The 16,095-nt window shown below is 42.4% G+C and overlaps 1 protein-coding gene across 1 annotated transcript in view; it reads right to left on the bottom strand.

The window, feature by feature from the left end:
• The window catches only part of UPK1B (uroplakin 1B), a 40,330-nt gene that overhangs the window by 13,976 nt on the left and 10,259 nt on the right, over window positions 1–16,095 (bottom strand). The window contains exon 2 of the mRNA XM_089654740.1: window positions 1,783–1,867. Within this exon, the coding sequence (XP_089510866.1) occupies window positions 1,783–1,848 (66 nt within the window). The 5' untranslated portion in view covers window positions 1,849–1,867. The remainder of the gene's footprint in view (window positions 1–1,782; window positions 1,868–16,095) is intronic.

The raw sequence follows: 16,095 nt of genomic DNA, 5'->3' as shown, positions 1-16,095 counted from the left end.
CCGATCACCTAGGCGATCGGACCTGAAGTGGGAGCGGGTACCCGCTCCCTCCCAAAAGGTGCCAATCCTTAGTGGGGAGGGGGTGGGGAGGCAGTCCATAAAGCGGAACCTCCCCTTTTGGGTGGAGCTCTGCTTGAAGTTTAAAAAAAAATTTGCAGTTACATAAGCGACCTGTATTGAAGTGTAGCACCCCTCTACATAGCCAGGGGGAGCTAGTTTTTTTTTTTAGTGAGGAAGGCAGAGTAGTAACCTGAGCATGAGTCAACCAGGTTACCTGGTCAGGGCTGAGGGCTGTGCAGATCAGTTCCCTGACACCTACACCCCTGCTCTAAGGCTTGAGAAGTATCTAGAAGGCAGAAGGTGAGGGTGATTAAAGACTGATCTGCATACTTAAGGGATCCAGACCAATCCCCAAGCGGGAGGCTTGGCATGGGGTCAGGAAAGCCCTTAAGTACAACTGAGCCTGCTCAGCAGCAGAAGCGCTCCGATGGAAGATGGGAGGCTGGGATGTAGGAGCCTGGAACGGGGCCCAGTGGGAAGTGGCCTGCTTCCAGGATGGACCTAGAGGGAAGGATCGCTTGACCTCACCAGCCCAGCAGAAGGCCTGAAGGCAGCCACCAACCCAACAAGCCTGCAGGCGAGGAACAGCGAGCAATCCTACACCCCTTGGGCCAGATAAGGGGAGAGGACATTCTGGTGGGAAATCTGACTAACCCCCCCACATCTGGGACTGTGCACTTAAAGCAACAGATTCTGGGACCCCTTGCTCAAGGACTCCCTCAATACAGCTGATGAGAACAGGGTTCATCTGGGGTCTGGGGGTGGTAGGCCAAGAAAGGCTGGAGAGCTCTCCAAGAGGAGATCTTCTATAGAGACCTGTACATTCAGTTATTCAGGAGTTGGCCTCAGTTACAGTTCCCTTGGGCATCCCATACATGCCTTAACCCCATCGGAGTGTATTACCCCTTAATACAATCACAAAAAAATCAAGTCTAAGGACTGGTTACTGTCTCCTATGTGCAAGGTCTAAAGAAAAGTGTTGCCTGGCTGTGCAGGACTCAAAAATGCAGTAACTCCTAAGGGGGTAGTGCTACAGAAGTATCCCCATGTCATGAAGGCTGACACTATGTAGAAATTCATTACAGGGTGCCTGGTCCTCTTCCTGGCACTGAACTTCCAGCATAGCAGTTAATAGCTTTGGGTCTTTGGACTAAATTTCAAGATGAAGTCCAATGGGGATCCACCTCTTCCTCCTCTCATCCACTGAGAAGAGCCTATGCATGATTTACACTAAAATGTATTACAATATCTAAATAGGAGAGGGAATCCTGCCATTCATCTGACACCCCTCCATTCAGAGATTATATTACATTTAGTGTAAACAATGCATGTGCTTTTCTCAATGGATGAGAAGGGAGAAGGGGGCAAGTCCCAGTCAGACCATCCTGAATGCAGTTCAGACCAAAGACCTGAAGCTATTAATGCCTGCCACACTGGAAATTCAGCACAAGGAAGAGGACCAGGCACTCTGCAAATAAGATTTCTACATGAAGCAGCAGCAGCTTGTAGGATGTGGGGCATACTTCATTACAGAATTGATTAAACTTTGGTTTATATTAGATCAAAAAGTTAACTGGGCACTGCTAAACTTGACCTGGGCATCTACACCTTAAAAAATGCTTCCCCAGAAACGTACTATCCCGGGCCACATCCTGTGTGCCTCTTCCACACAAACAGTGCTGATGGACAAAAAAAAAAAAAATAAAAAAAAGGTTTACTTACCCCAATTACCACATTGCCAAAAATGAGGATGACCTGAAAACAGCGAACTCCCGAGTCTCCTGCCATTGTCCCAAGAGATGACAATCTATAAAAATGGAAAGAACACAGACACTGAGTTTTGATAAATAAAAAAAAATAAAAAAAAATTGAAGTGCCATTTTAATTGAGAAGTTATAGAAGAAAAAAAAAAAACGCACATAAAATTTAAAGTTGAAAGTTAAAATTTAACCATAGAAATATAGTCCGGATGCATTTCTGCACATTTTTGATGCGTTCCTGTGCATTTTTTTTTACCCTCTTTTTAGTCACCTTACATAAAAGGACGTGTGCCCCTGTGCGTTTTACTACGTTCCAGTACAGTGCAGCAGCTTCTAATGCACACTGTGAGGAGCTCAGAGTATACAGTGAAATCAGAGTAAGCTATTTCAGTCCAGGACAGGAGCAGGTACAACACACAACTACCAATCTCTCCCATTCTTAAATTTACTGTACCTAAAAACTAGAAGAAAAATTGTCTAGGGTGTATAGAGTGGAGAAGGATCAGAACCCCTGCCAGGTATTTACTGACACCTGGGGCAGCATGCATTGTGTTCAGCATCCCCAGCAGATGTGTTCCAGGATCACCAGCCTACAAACAGAAGTCAGTGGGGTGGACTGGTGCTACAAAGCAATGTCTGGATGAGAGAGGAGCTAGTACAACTGTGCAAAAACACAGCAACTACCGATCTCACCTATTCTTCTTAAATCTACTTTATACTGCCTAGAAAATTTCTCTCTTCTAGTTTTTAGGTAAAGAAAGTTTTAAGAAAAATGGGTGAGGTCGGTAGTTGCTGTGTTTGCACAGTTGTACAGGCTGCTCTCTCATCCAGACTTTGCTATGTAGACTGGTGATCCTGGAACACATCTGCTGGGGATACTGAACACAACCCATGCTGCCTCAGGTGTCAGTAAATACCTGACAGGGGTTCCAAATCTTCTCCACTCTACCTAAAAACTAGAAGAAAAAGTATATGCATTACAGAGTGGAGAAGGGTTTGAACCCCTGCCAGGTTTTCCCCTCACCTGGCCCCTGTTAGAGGCTTTCCCCCCAGTTCCTGTCCTGCCGACACAGATTCACTGGACAGGAAGTCTGAGCTCCACTTGTAAGAGAATTAAATTTGTCCTGGTCATGGACAAGGGGAAACCGATGTGCAAGACCTCCCTCTGACACTAATTTCTACTAAATATCCAGGCCTTTTGCGTGAGAGTGGCAGCATGCATTGTGTTCAACATCCCCAGCAGATGTGTTCCAGGATCACCAGCCTACAAACAGAAGTCAGTGGGGTGGACTGGTGCTAAAGAGCAATGTCTGGATGAGATGCTTCTATTCTCTTTATGCTTTCCAGGGTTTGAATTAGAATTTTTACTGAAGTGCACCTTTAAGGCTCTGTTCCCACTAGCGCAACTCCAAAGTCATGCAATTTTGTGTGCGACCGTTGCAAATTTACACTCTTTGGCACTCAAGTCGCAAGAAAAGTTGTGTCAAAAGTAGTGCAGGAACCTTTTCAAAGTCACGTCAACTTTAAGTCCCGCATAGTGAAACTGGTACCATTGAAATCAATGAGTTGGGAATTATCATGCAACTTTAAAGTCGCACTAGAAGGAGGGAACCCAAGGCCCGGAAAAAGTCTTCAGTTATATATGGTCTGTGGATGTTCTTTCAGTCCCATGAAGAGCAGAGGTCACCACAGGCCACACCAGTAGATATTCAAATTTGCAGAACAAAAAAAAGTGGAATCTGCTAATTTGTGGCCACCAACATACAGAATTCCTTGTGGTAACCTCTGTTCTTCATAGAGATGAGTGAAGGACCACAGATAATCACTGGTGGCCACCAAAGTCTGTGAAGCAAGCAGAGGGGGAATATCTTCGATCTTAAGGGCACCCTTTTTTTTTTTTCTCAACAAAACAAACACACTTCCCCTCTGGGATTTCTGATAGTTAGTGCAGTGCATTTTCGATGGCAGCAATGAGAAAATTCGAAGGAGCAGAATGAAACATTTATCTAGAACAAATTTCTAACAGGGAATGTGAATTATTTCAAATAAAAAATGTTTAAGAATATGTAAACTCAACATTTCCTATTCGTGATATAAGCCAGCTGTACCATATACTTGTATGAAAAAAAGTCTATTCTCTTTGTATTGCTTCCTATGTGTGAAATTACTGGTGTTCCTGCCAGTCCCTCTGCTTTCCTGTTAAAAACTGACCACACTAGGCATGGGAGCACAGTGTGGTCAGTTCTCTAGCTGTTCTGGGAACTCTAGCTGTTTTCTCCAATGATTAGACTTGTTCTGGCACCTACCCTTCCTGCACAGCCATTCACTGGGAAGACCAGTGTGCTACCATTCCGCCCCCCCCCCCCTTCATTTGTGCAGCTCAGAACATAGGGAATGTAACAAATAAAGAGGGGGGGGGGGGTGAAAAAAGTATTTGTGTATTTTTTGTTTTTATATCTGTACACAAATGTTTTGCCTTTTTTCGTTTTACTCCAGGTTCACTCCTAAGCGTTTTCTGCAGCGCTTTGCAGAAATGCAGTACAGTCCATTTAACATGATTTCCTATGTGACATGTCCACACCTGTGCGTTTTTACCCAGTGTGTTTTTTGGAAAAGGTCAGGAACCTTTTTGGAATGGATTTCAATGGAAACGCAGCAGAAAGCATGTATAGAGTGTTTGCCGCATTTTAAATCTGCCTAGCAAGAAAAAAAACGCATCAAAAATGCAATGCAACGCAGAAACGGCTCAAACGCAACCTGCAGGTGTGTGAACCTAGGGAAAAATGGGTTGTTTTACAAGGTGAGGGCTCACATATATCGAGTATTTTCAAACACCCTTCATCAAGTCATTGAACGTAGTTAGTATTTCCAAATAAAGGTGTTTTTGAAAGTCTATTGGTGTATGGCCAGCTTTAGGGCCAATTCACATCAGTGCGTTTATCTGCGTTTTAGCGCAGCTGTAAAAAAGCAAAATCAATGAAAGGACAGCTGAAAAGATCTCCTATTCACACCATAACACCGCGCATGCATGTCAACGGGCATCAGGGTGCATTGAAACACAACTAAAATGGATGGAAGCGTACATGCATTTTCCATACATTTTAGCCATTAGGCCCCTTTCACATTGACTGTCTACCAGTCAGTTTTTCAGGAGGACCCAACCGGACCATCCATAGCCCTCTGTGGAGTGGTGGGTGTCAATGGACATGTGTCCCCTGCAGGGGCGGACTGACAATCCATTGGGCCCCCTGTGTCCTTGCCCACACTCAAAGCACATCTAAAAAAGCCTAGAAAAAAAAAAAAAAGGTACCAGGGGAATTTGCCCCCTATGGACCTTGGGCAGTGCCCGAGTGCTCAATTGGTCATTCCACCCCTGGTCCCCTGACACCCACTGGGATCTGATACTGTAAGCTAAAAAAAAAAAAAAAAAAAAAAAAAAAAAGACTGTTGGGGGGAATCATTCCCAGTCCGTCCGGTGGATCGGATGACAGCTGGATGGAAAAGGACAGGCGGTCCAATTCTCCCTTACTGCCCCATAGAATAGCATAGCTGAGCAGACACGGACCTGTCACCCGCTTGTTCAGCGGAGACATCCCCCGTAGAATAGGTGGATCCACTTGACGGAGTCCACCACATCTGAAAGAGCCCTTAGGGAGAGTCCAGTGGCCTCTTACCAGTCTGCCTAGGAGCCCCATGACTGTATATACTGACCATAACAGATAATAGATACAACCTGAAGTAGGAGGCCCTCCTGGGATGCGGGAAAAAAAAAAAAAAAAAGACAAAAGATGTAAAATACCAAAATGACCTGCAGATATATACGTAGAGACCTCTTGACTAACCTGCTGTGCAGAAAAAACAGTTTGGCGAGACCCCAGACCAGTCTTATGGCATTCCTACATTCCAGAATGAAAAGGTAGCCAACACCTATCACCACATTCCGGAGATGCTCTCTACATGGTGGGGTAAACCATACGCAGACAGCCAGCATAGAATTGATACTGACTCTACACAATCAGAACCAGAATCATCCCTACAGAATCAGCACCACATATACAACAGACATCCATTGAAACTAGAGGAGCTCAGATGTTAAAATGGTGCCAGCAAGACAGATGGTGAAAAAGAACCTTCTTGTTGTATGTGACCATGGGAGAGATTCCTCCAGACACTATCGCACATAGGGGTCATGATGCCCTGCACCAGGAGCAGACTGACAACTCATGGGGCCCCTGAGCAATAGGGGATCATGGGGCCCCTGTGTCCTTGCCCACGCTAAAAAAAAAAAAAAAAAAAAAAAAAAAAAGTGCCAGGGGCATTTCATGGGGCCCCCTACTGACCCAGGGCCCTCGGGCAGTGCCCTAGTGCTCAAATGGTCAGTCCGCCCCTGCCCCGCACTGCCGATGAAGCAGTCCGTACACCATAATGCACAGCCCTGAAGTGATTATCCATCATAATTGCTTGCAATGGCAAGCTGTCATTTGTCAGCACAGCCACATGACCGCAAAGAACATCCGAGGAGTCTCTCCACCAAAGTTGTCCTAGAAAAATTAGGGCTTCCCATTGGTCAGCATGGTCACGTTGACCATTGAGAGCATTATGAAGGCTGTGTATTGTGATGTATGGACTGCTAGACCGACAGCACGGGGCATCACAGCCATCATCGTGACATCACCACCCCACCTTGTCCAATCAGGGAACACTTTGCCTTCATTGAGAAAAAACAAAGTGTTCTCTGAAGGGCACCTGTGCCAAGCATGTGACCTCCTGTGTTCAGTAAGCAGCAGGACGGCCAATTGGCACGTGACCTTGAAGCCAGTGGAGATCACTGGAGGAGCAGTGCCAACCTCACAGGTGTGGCAAATACATTGGCCCAAGCTGCACCAGTGTAACTATGTAGCAATTACCATGCCCAAAATTCAGCTTTAGCCTCATCCCCATCTTCTGCCCATGGTGTCTTGGGGAGGAGGACGTTGTGCTGGAGCCTGGGAAATGCACAGCAGCCAAAAATCTCCCAAGAAGACACTCGGTAATGGACTGGAGAGTCTTCTTGCGAAATTTCACCTGCTCCAAATTCCCCAGGAATCCTCCCAGAAGAGGGGGTGACATTAAGGTCTGCAAGGTCTTATTGTTGTACAAACATCCCTGAGGTGATATGATGCTCCAGGTGGATAAAGAGGAAATGAATGGAGGGTAGGAGCCAAGCAGCCATTCTGTGCCATCACAGACAACCAAGTGCAAATTATTGAAGCCCACAGGTAGGCTGCTATTGCCAACTTTCTAAGACTCAGTCTACACTTGCAGGGTGGTAAAAGTAGGTGGTTCAGCCCAAAAGGCTGCTGGATGCGGGTATACACATGCTGTGGTGCTTGGGGGGGGGGGGGGAAGGAAGGAAGAGCCCTATCACATTTGGCAGTACTGCCATCAAACACGACCTATTCGAGAGAATGGGGCCATTCTGCAAGCAAACAGCTGGGTTTGCCGTTGTGGCACAGTATCCCCAGACAAGAAGAAGAAAAAAAAAAAAAAAAAAAAAAAAAAAAGGGAAAGAGGCAATAGGACAAATGCCGGTCAGCCGCGTCTGCACCACTCTGAAAAGTGATCTGCCAAGAAGACGCTCTTCGCAAAGCAACGTAATGTGTTCAATGAGCCCTTAAAAGGCTAGTCTCTCGAGGTGTACAGACCCCAAACAAGCAAAGGGAAAAGTCGGAATTTCTCATCTGTATATTTGTGGATGCAATGGCTCAAAGTGTCAACACCCTTGCAATAGTCTCACCAACCAGCCAACAATCGCATTCAAAAAGAAATGTTACCAATGTCATCTTCCTTAGGGAGCCCCATTTATGTTTTTTTACAGTAGGGCGAGTCGAGGCAATTTATTAAACATAATGCTGCCAGCACACCAAAAGTCTCGAAAAATGAATGACACCCAAAATGTGTAATGCACTATAGTGTGTTGCCGTGTATTACAGTGCATTGGGATGCCATTAAAAATAATTGTAACAGGCATAGTCATTCGTTGATGTTTGTTCTTTTTGCCGAATTAAAAAAAAAATTAAAAAAAAAAAATTATATTATATTACACACATTTTTTCTTTTTTTGTATTAGGCAAAAAGTACAGACATCAAGCATTTGAAGTTTTTAAAATGTGTTTTTTACCTTTTTATATTTTATTAAGGGATTCTCCCCCTTTTTGATAATATATAAAAAAATTTTATTTGGCGTGAAATATATATTTTTATGAGGCAAAAAAAGAACAGAAACATCAAGCATTAAAATAAATATATATATACATTTATATATTAGGCAAAAAGAACAGAAACATCAAGCATTTAGTATATAAAATACATTTTTTTTTTCTGTGTTTGATCTGACCATTAACACACCCCCTGTATTAGGGGAGATAACTCTGGATGGATGAACACAGGAGGCACAGCAAACAACAGCATTGCCAGTCTAGTGGGGGAGGGGTGTGTTCGACGTACTAGCAGATTTAGATACTCTCAAAAACTGAAGCGGAACTCCAGAAGAGGATTGTTGTAAACAACCTTGTCAGTAGTGAGGCCTCAGGTACACAGGACGTTTTTGCAGCCGCGTTTTGGCAGGAAACCCCCCTCCCCCCCCCCCCGCACTGCCAGTGTGTCCTGGAACAGCAGAGTTTTGGTCGAAAAAATGCCCGACGACGCCTGTAAACTCTTAGCGCGTTTAGCTCTTGAGCATCGATTCATTTCATTGGCCAGAATAAATTACTTTGGCCAATTAAAACACCCTAGCGCTTGACACCTGTAAAACACATCTAAAGGCTTGCAAAGACACTTTGTTAGAGACTTTTACATGCATCAGGCATTTTTTTTTTTCTGCCAACAAAAGTGTTTTCAAAACCATCCTGTGGGCATGAAGCCTAAATGGTTTGTCTAAACCTTGTAACTGATGGATTCGGCTGGAGAGCTTGTTCCGTTGAAAAACAGACCTACTGGCTGAATCACCAGATAAAAATAGAGGAAAGCCTTAAAAAGAAAAAAACGAATGCAGCCATCACATCCAAGAACCGGTAAGCTGCAATGTAATAAACGTTTGCTTTTGGGTTTAATGGGTTTGCCTTAGCTATTGGTTTAGCCAATCATTTTATGATCGTGGAGTGATGATTGGTGTGGCAGGTTGTGTGCTTTTGAGTTAAAAGCATCCCTTTTCCCATCTCAGACAGTTAGGCCCCATGTTCCTAGATTGTAAGCTCCAAGGAGCAGGGCCCTCAATCCCCTCGTGTATTGTTATTGTACGGTCTCATGTATTGTCTCCCATTGTAATGTACAGCGCTGAGCAAATTGTTGGCGCTTTATAAATACTATATAATAATAATAAATAATAATGTACACAGGACACTTCTGAACGATGGAAACTGACTGCTGGAAAACGTAGGTAAAAAAAAAAAACAAAAAAAACCACGTCTGTTTAGCCGCATTTGCATACCGTGTGTATATGAGCATTTGCGTTTAGAAGCGTTTTTTTTTTTTTTTTTTTTTTAAAGATAACCTTAGGAGACCTTCCAAAAATGTCCAGAATGTACTGAAAAAATAGTAAGAATTAACTATTTCAGACATTTTGAGAGAAAGAGAGCAGAAGCAGAGAGAGCAGTATGTGTTGAGATTAGCTGTCTTTTTTTTTTGTGGTGTTTGGATGTGTTCCAGCTCATTACTGTGCAGAAATTATTACAGCAGTGTTTAACATTTTCTTTCATGCAAAACCTCAAAGTATAGTGTACCGGGTCCATTTGAGTACCGGAAAATGCTTTGCATGCATTTTTCATGATGAAAAAAAGGCTCTGTACAGCATCTGGAATGGAAGAATTGAAAAAGAAAAAAAAAAAAAAAAAAGTTTCAAACGCAAACGCTTATAAACGTGTTTAGCCGCGTTTACAGGTGATTGAAATGCTGATAAAAATCTACTGCCGAACGCAAGTTTCCTTGTTCAAAAAAAAAAAAAGAAAAAAAAAAAAAAAGACTGTAAAGACTCAACTGCCTGTAAAGGACTGTAAATGACGATGTGTACATGGAAACATTAGGGAGAGTTCAGGGGCTGCTGGAGAAAAAAAAACAAAAAAACAACACTGAACAGTTCCTAAACATGAGTTTATCAGCTGCAGTGTACAATGTCATACAATAAATGACATCATAACACACTACATGTAGGCTGTTCACACATCACTCTACATGTAGTGTGTTATGATGTCATTTATTGTATATGGCACCCCAACGCACCATAAATGGTTATAGCATGCGTTCTGGTGCACTGCACTTGTAAGGTCGTTTACCTTTGGTACCAAGCAGGGGCAGACTGACAGCTTATGGGGCCCCCCGGCAATAGGGGATCATGGGGCCCCTGTGTCCTCACCCACACCCAAAAAAAGCCTATGAAAGGTGCCAGGGGCATCTCGTGGGGCCCCCTACTGACCCCAGGCCCTCAGGTAGTGCCCAAGAACCCAAATGGTCAGTCCGCCCCTGGTACCATGTCTCATAGTGCATTGGAAGCCCAATATGCGGACTTCTTGCAGCGTACATTGGCGGTACCCTATGCGCATTAACACACCCCAACGGATTACTTGCGTACGATTGGTCCCTTAAGAAGCAGTCTGACTTCACTACCCAGTTACTGACGAGCAACAAGCATGCATCTAATGAAGATGAACCCCCTGGAGGTTCCAACCTCAAGCACCAAGAAAAGGTTTTGGCTTTACGTTAACCCTTTGTTGCTGCCACGACTATTGTGATGATGTCAGCACACTACCACCACATCCTGTTCCTACCCATTCCTCCATGTACCTCTACCCCACGTATATACAAACACGTGCGTCACATGCAAAACATGTGTAAAACCAGAATTCCACCACACATTAGGTATCGCCATGCATGCTGGAGCTAGAGCAACAATTCACAGTTAAAGTGGTTGTAAACCTCAGACATGAAATATGAACAAAGTATATCCCTCTATAGTGTGTACTTGTCTCAATCCAGAGCACTAAGTGTCATTTTTGTCTGCTGCTTTGTTCCTCTGCTACCTTAATAAGTCACTTCTGACAAGTTTTCCTGACACAAAGAGATAAAATGGTGACAGGGGAGGGACTTCCAGTAGATTGACAGCCTTAGCTCTGATCCTGTGAGCTGTGTGGAGGCGGTGTCTCTTACCTCCAATCAACTCTCAGAGCTCTCCTCACTGAGCTGTGCAGAGTAATTTCAGTTCTTCGCCCCTTTTTTCTGAACTCTTGATAAGCTTATGAATTCAGCACTTTAAACGCAGGTAGAGAACTGAAATTGCAGATAAAGAGGTACAACTGATGTAGGAGAATTTGTTTCATCTCCGTGTATCACTTGAGCCCTGTCACCTCAGTGGGCATATGTAAGGGTTTACAATCACTTAATTGAGGAGCTGTAAAGGCTTTTAAATCAAAGGACGATGGCCATTTCACAGACACACAGAATTTTAAACATGTTCACTATCCATTTGCTTGATTTGCAACCTCAACTTTTTACGTTTTACCCAAAAAATTGGGTATTATATTGGGTTTGTGTGCACCAAAATTAGTTTTTTTTTTTAGATTTGTTAATGTAATGACCAAAAAATAAAAAATAGCAATTGACATTTTATTCTACAGGGCTTCCACGTTTTATAAAATGTATGTTTGTTTTGGGATTTTAGGAGCATTTTATAAAATAAATAAGTGTTAAAAATTCACAAAAAAAAAAACCCCCAAAAAAAACAAAACAAAAACGACTGGCAGCAAAAGGGCTAACAGCATCCACCCGTCCCCAAAAAAATTAAACACAAATGAAAAAATTATTAAAAAAAAAAAAAAAAAAAACACCACACAAACAAGCACAAAACAAAACAAAAACCCCACAACAAACAAAAAAACCTCAAATAAAATTGCACAGGCCCCACCCCAATACATCAGAGTTGCCTACATATATTGTGGTGCGTTAAGGGTCACATGGGTAAGTGTGTTACATCAACATGGGCACACTTTTTTATCCCAGTTTATTTTTAATGCAATTTTTTTTCATTTGTTTTGATTTTGTTGGGATCGGTGGATACTGTAATCCCTTTTGCTGCCAGAGCAATGTTTTTATGAACACATGGGAACCTACACATCCATAACTTTTTTTTTTTCTGATGTAAATAAATTGCTATTAAATAACTCATTTACATATTTATTGGGACTGGCATAGATTCCTTTGCTTGCCGCTTTACCTCCCCACTGAGTGAGGACAATGTTTGGTCTACGCAGTAAAACACGCACATAGGTGTGAACGGAGCCTGAAATCCAGTACGTTGCTTCATGTATCTGCACACCATTGCATTGTTTTCTTGAAAAGGTCGGGGTGGGTAAGACTCAGTAAATAAATGGATGTTTTGTGTCGCACAACCACCATGAAATGTCTACTAATGTAGAGAGCTACGCCCCGGGCTTTTCATACTTTGTTAAATATAGAAGATAGAAGACCGGTTATTGGGAACACACTTTGTATTTCAGCTCAGTCATTTCCTGGTTCTCTCTAGAGAGGACAATGAAGCTGAACAGAGGACCTAACCCCCAAAACGGTTTGGGCTTCACATACACTTCAAAAAGGAGAACTTTGGAAGAAAAGCTCTATGGATCGATCGAAATTTAACGAATTTTAAAGCCTAACCAAGCTGGCCCAAACAAACCATGTCCTTAACCAGATGCATACAGTATACAATGCGGTGTTCTGGTAACCAGGGGCGGACTGACAACTCATGGGGCCCCTGGGCAATAGGGGATCATGGGGCCCCTGTGTCCTTGCCCAAACTCAAAAAAGCCTATGAAAAAGGTACCAGGGGCATCTCATGGGGCCCCCTACTGACCCCGGGCCCTCGGGCAGTGCCCGAGTATCCAAATGGTCAGTCCGCCCCTGCTGGTAACGGTACATGGACTTCCCGTCTGCTGCCAGAACAAATTGAGGTCAGGAGGCCTTATCCACATCCATGCCAGGGGTCAGTAACTCTGTATTGAAGGCAAGAGGGCCACCATGAATCCTAGGGAGCAGGCATTTTCAGGAGAGGTCAACAATGGTAGCCTTTATGAGGGAAATTCTCAAAAGGGACACCAAAATGCTTTATTAGTATAGTAGAGGAAGACGAGGAACTGCGGTGATTTTTTTGCCCTCTAGGATCCTACTGCAGATTTAATCCCCCACTTCCTGTCTGGTTAAAATGTAGTCAGTAGCACAAAGAGTGGAAATCTCCCTGACATGACAACATTTTAAACCCTTCCCCACGCTATCAAAAAATAAATTAAATAACAAAAAAAAAAAAAAAAAATAAGGCAGGCAATGGCATTTCTAAAAAGGCAAATGTCAGGTAGGGCTCATAACCAAAAATGTCAATAAGGAAGAAAAATATGTTTTACAAATATTCTTCCCAAATATATTGACATATTTGAAATGCTACAATTTTGGAGAAAATATATATACACATGCATACATACACACACACAATGTTGAAATGCGTTTCTATTACAATGCATTTCAAATATACTGTATGTCTTTAAAATCAAAAAAATAAAATTTTTGGAATGCATTTACAAATGTTAAAAAAAAAAAATCTGAAGAATATATTTAAAACTTTTTTTAAAAAAATATATAATAATTTTTTAAAAATATATTCTTCAGATTTAAGCATATAAAAAAAGTCATTAACCTATTCACGCCGAGCACATGCAAATTTGGGCCTCTCGGCCTTGACGCTGAGCGGCCGCACATTTGCGTGCAATTAAAAAAAAAATGTGCTGAGAGCGCACGCCCTGCATGCTCCCAGCACACATGTCCGGTACTCACGGAAAGGTCCAGCTCTCCTCTTGCCGGATCATGTGACCGCCTTGACAGCGAATCACATGACCCTAAAACCCCACCCGCCTCCTGAAACCCTTAAAGGGCCAGGAGGCGCTGGCGCCAAGGGGTTAACATGTTTTACATATATTTGTAAATGCATTCCAAAATGTAGATTTGTATTTTTAAAGACAGTATATTTGAAATGTATTTTTAAAAATATTTTTCATATATTTTTAGTAATAAAAACGCATTTCTACAAAAAATTTTATATATATATATATATATATATATATAGGCCAAAATTGTAGCATTTCAAATATGTCAATATACCGGTATTTGGAAAGAATATTTTTAAAATATATTTCAAATATATTTTTCTTCCATGTGGGTGTGACTCTCACTAGGCCGGTGGTAGTGGCAAAGTAGGCATACCCCTCTACAGTAGGCAAGTACTGTCCTGGAACTAGTACTGGCCCTAAGAGTGAGAAAGAGGTCAGCCTCCATTGACGGAGGAGAGCCCAAAAGTTTAAAAAAAATGGAATTTAAATTAAAAGCTACTAATATTAAAACTTATCAAGGTTCCCCAGGGTGGTAAAAATTTACATTTCAGTGACCTATGAAATTTTATAAAACCTCTGCCAACAAGCACAGCGTCCTAATTTCCATGCTAGTACTGAGATAATGTGGGAGATTTACTAAAACTGGAGAGTGCAAAATCTGGTGCAGCTGTGCATTGTAGCCAATCTGCTTGTTCATTTAAGCTTTGGCAATAAAACCTGGAAGCCAATTGGTTTCTATGCTGAGCTGCACCAGATTTTGTACTCTCCAGTTTTAGTAAATCAACCCCAATCTATGGGCCATGCCACGTACTATAACCCCTATGTAGACCTTTGCCATTGGCTCATGCTAGGAGTCCCCTATGTAGACCTTTGCCATTGACTCATGTTAGGAGAACCCTATGTAGACCTTTGCCATTGACTCATGTTAGGAGAACCCTATGTAGACCTTTGCCATTGACTCATGTTAGGAGTCGAGTCAGTTAGCTTCATGTGACCATTTTAGGTCATCAATCCACTCAAGAATTGCTGCTTTAGCTCTTGGTAGAGGTCAGACTTCCTGACTTTTTTTAATTCATCCAGCGAAGAGACCGATGTTCACTGCTCATCACGTTTTCCAGTGTGTGCCAGATACTGGAGATCTGTAGTCACAGGTCTATCGTTTCAAAGCATAAATCTGGCCAGGAGTTCAGTTTTAACAAAACAGAACATGGCGTGGCTCCATGACATCTTCCAAACCAGCAAGTATCTGCAAACAACTTTAGTGAAGAAACCATCTTCTATGTGCTAGGGGAACCACCACACCCTAAGCCTTGATTCACCTCTACACATCGCCAAATGCCTCCCAGTGGTCAAGACAGGTACCTGCACTTACTGGTTGAATTCGGGAGGGAAGGGCTTGGCACTGGAGCCCACACTTGCAATATGGTTTGTTTAAAGGCTCCAAAGAAACATAAAAGATTAGAAAAAGGTATGTGTAAGATCCTTGTAGGGATGTACTAAATGCCTGAGAAGGTTCTCATGTATCCAGGTCATGGTATATCTTGTAATAGTCAAGTCATATTCAGTTAAAGGCATTACAACCGTGGCTTGGGCAGGCTACAAAAGGTCTACAACATTACAGAAGTCTAGTTGAATGTGACCATCTACTATTAGATATGAGGTATTTAAAAGAATGAATCCACCCCAAGTGTTTGGCTAACTCTAAATGGACAAGTTACCTCTGCTTCGGGACTTCATGGTCCCCATAAATCTGGCCATTAGTGGCCAATGGCTCAGTTAGATCATATAGTATATAACAATTAAAATAAATAGTAAATTAAACCAATGTATCCAATGTAAATGTTTCAATACCGAGGTCAGAGTTGCTGACGTTGAGGTTTTGGTAATAAATCCTGAAGCTGAAGCTACACCTCCAGACTCATTCTCAGCCTACAGAAAGGCCATTAGATGCCACTCCTAGACGACGCAAGCAACATAGCCTTTGGCAAACTATGTCACTTGGACGCAGTGAAAAAAAAAAAAAAAAAAAAAAAAACCCACCACACAAACAAGCACAAAACAAAACAAAAACAAAACAAAAACAAAAACCCCACAACAAACAAAAAAAACTCAAATAAAATTGCACAGGCGCCACCCCAATACATCAGAGTTGCCTACATATATTGTGGTGCGTTAAGGGTCACATGGGTAAGTGTGTTACATCAACATGGGCACACTTTTTTATCCCAGTTTATTTTTAATGCAATTTTTTTTCATTTGTTTTGATTTTGTTGGGATCGGTGGATACTGTAATCCCTTTTGCTGCCAGAGCAATGTTTTTATGAACACATGGGAACCTACACATCCATAACTTTTTTTTTTTTCTGATGTAA

Source organism: Staurois parvus, unplaced genomic scaffold, assembly GCF_062004578.1.
Source record: "Staurois parvus isolate SC_StPar_1 unplaced genomic scaffold, SC_StPar_1.0 ptg000795l, whole genome shotgun sequence".
NCBI classification, from domain to species: domain Eukaryota; kingdom Metazoa; phylum Chordata; class Amphibia; order Anura; family Ranidae; genus Staurois; species Staurois parvus.
The sequence above is the reverse complement of the archived record's forward strand: the minus strand, read 5'-3'. Positions and strand labels throughout refer to the sequence as shown.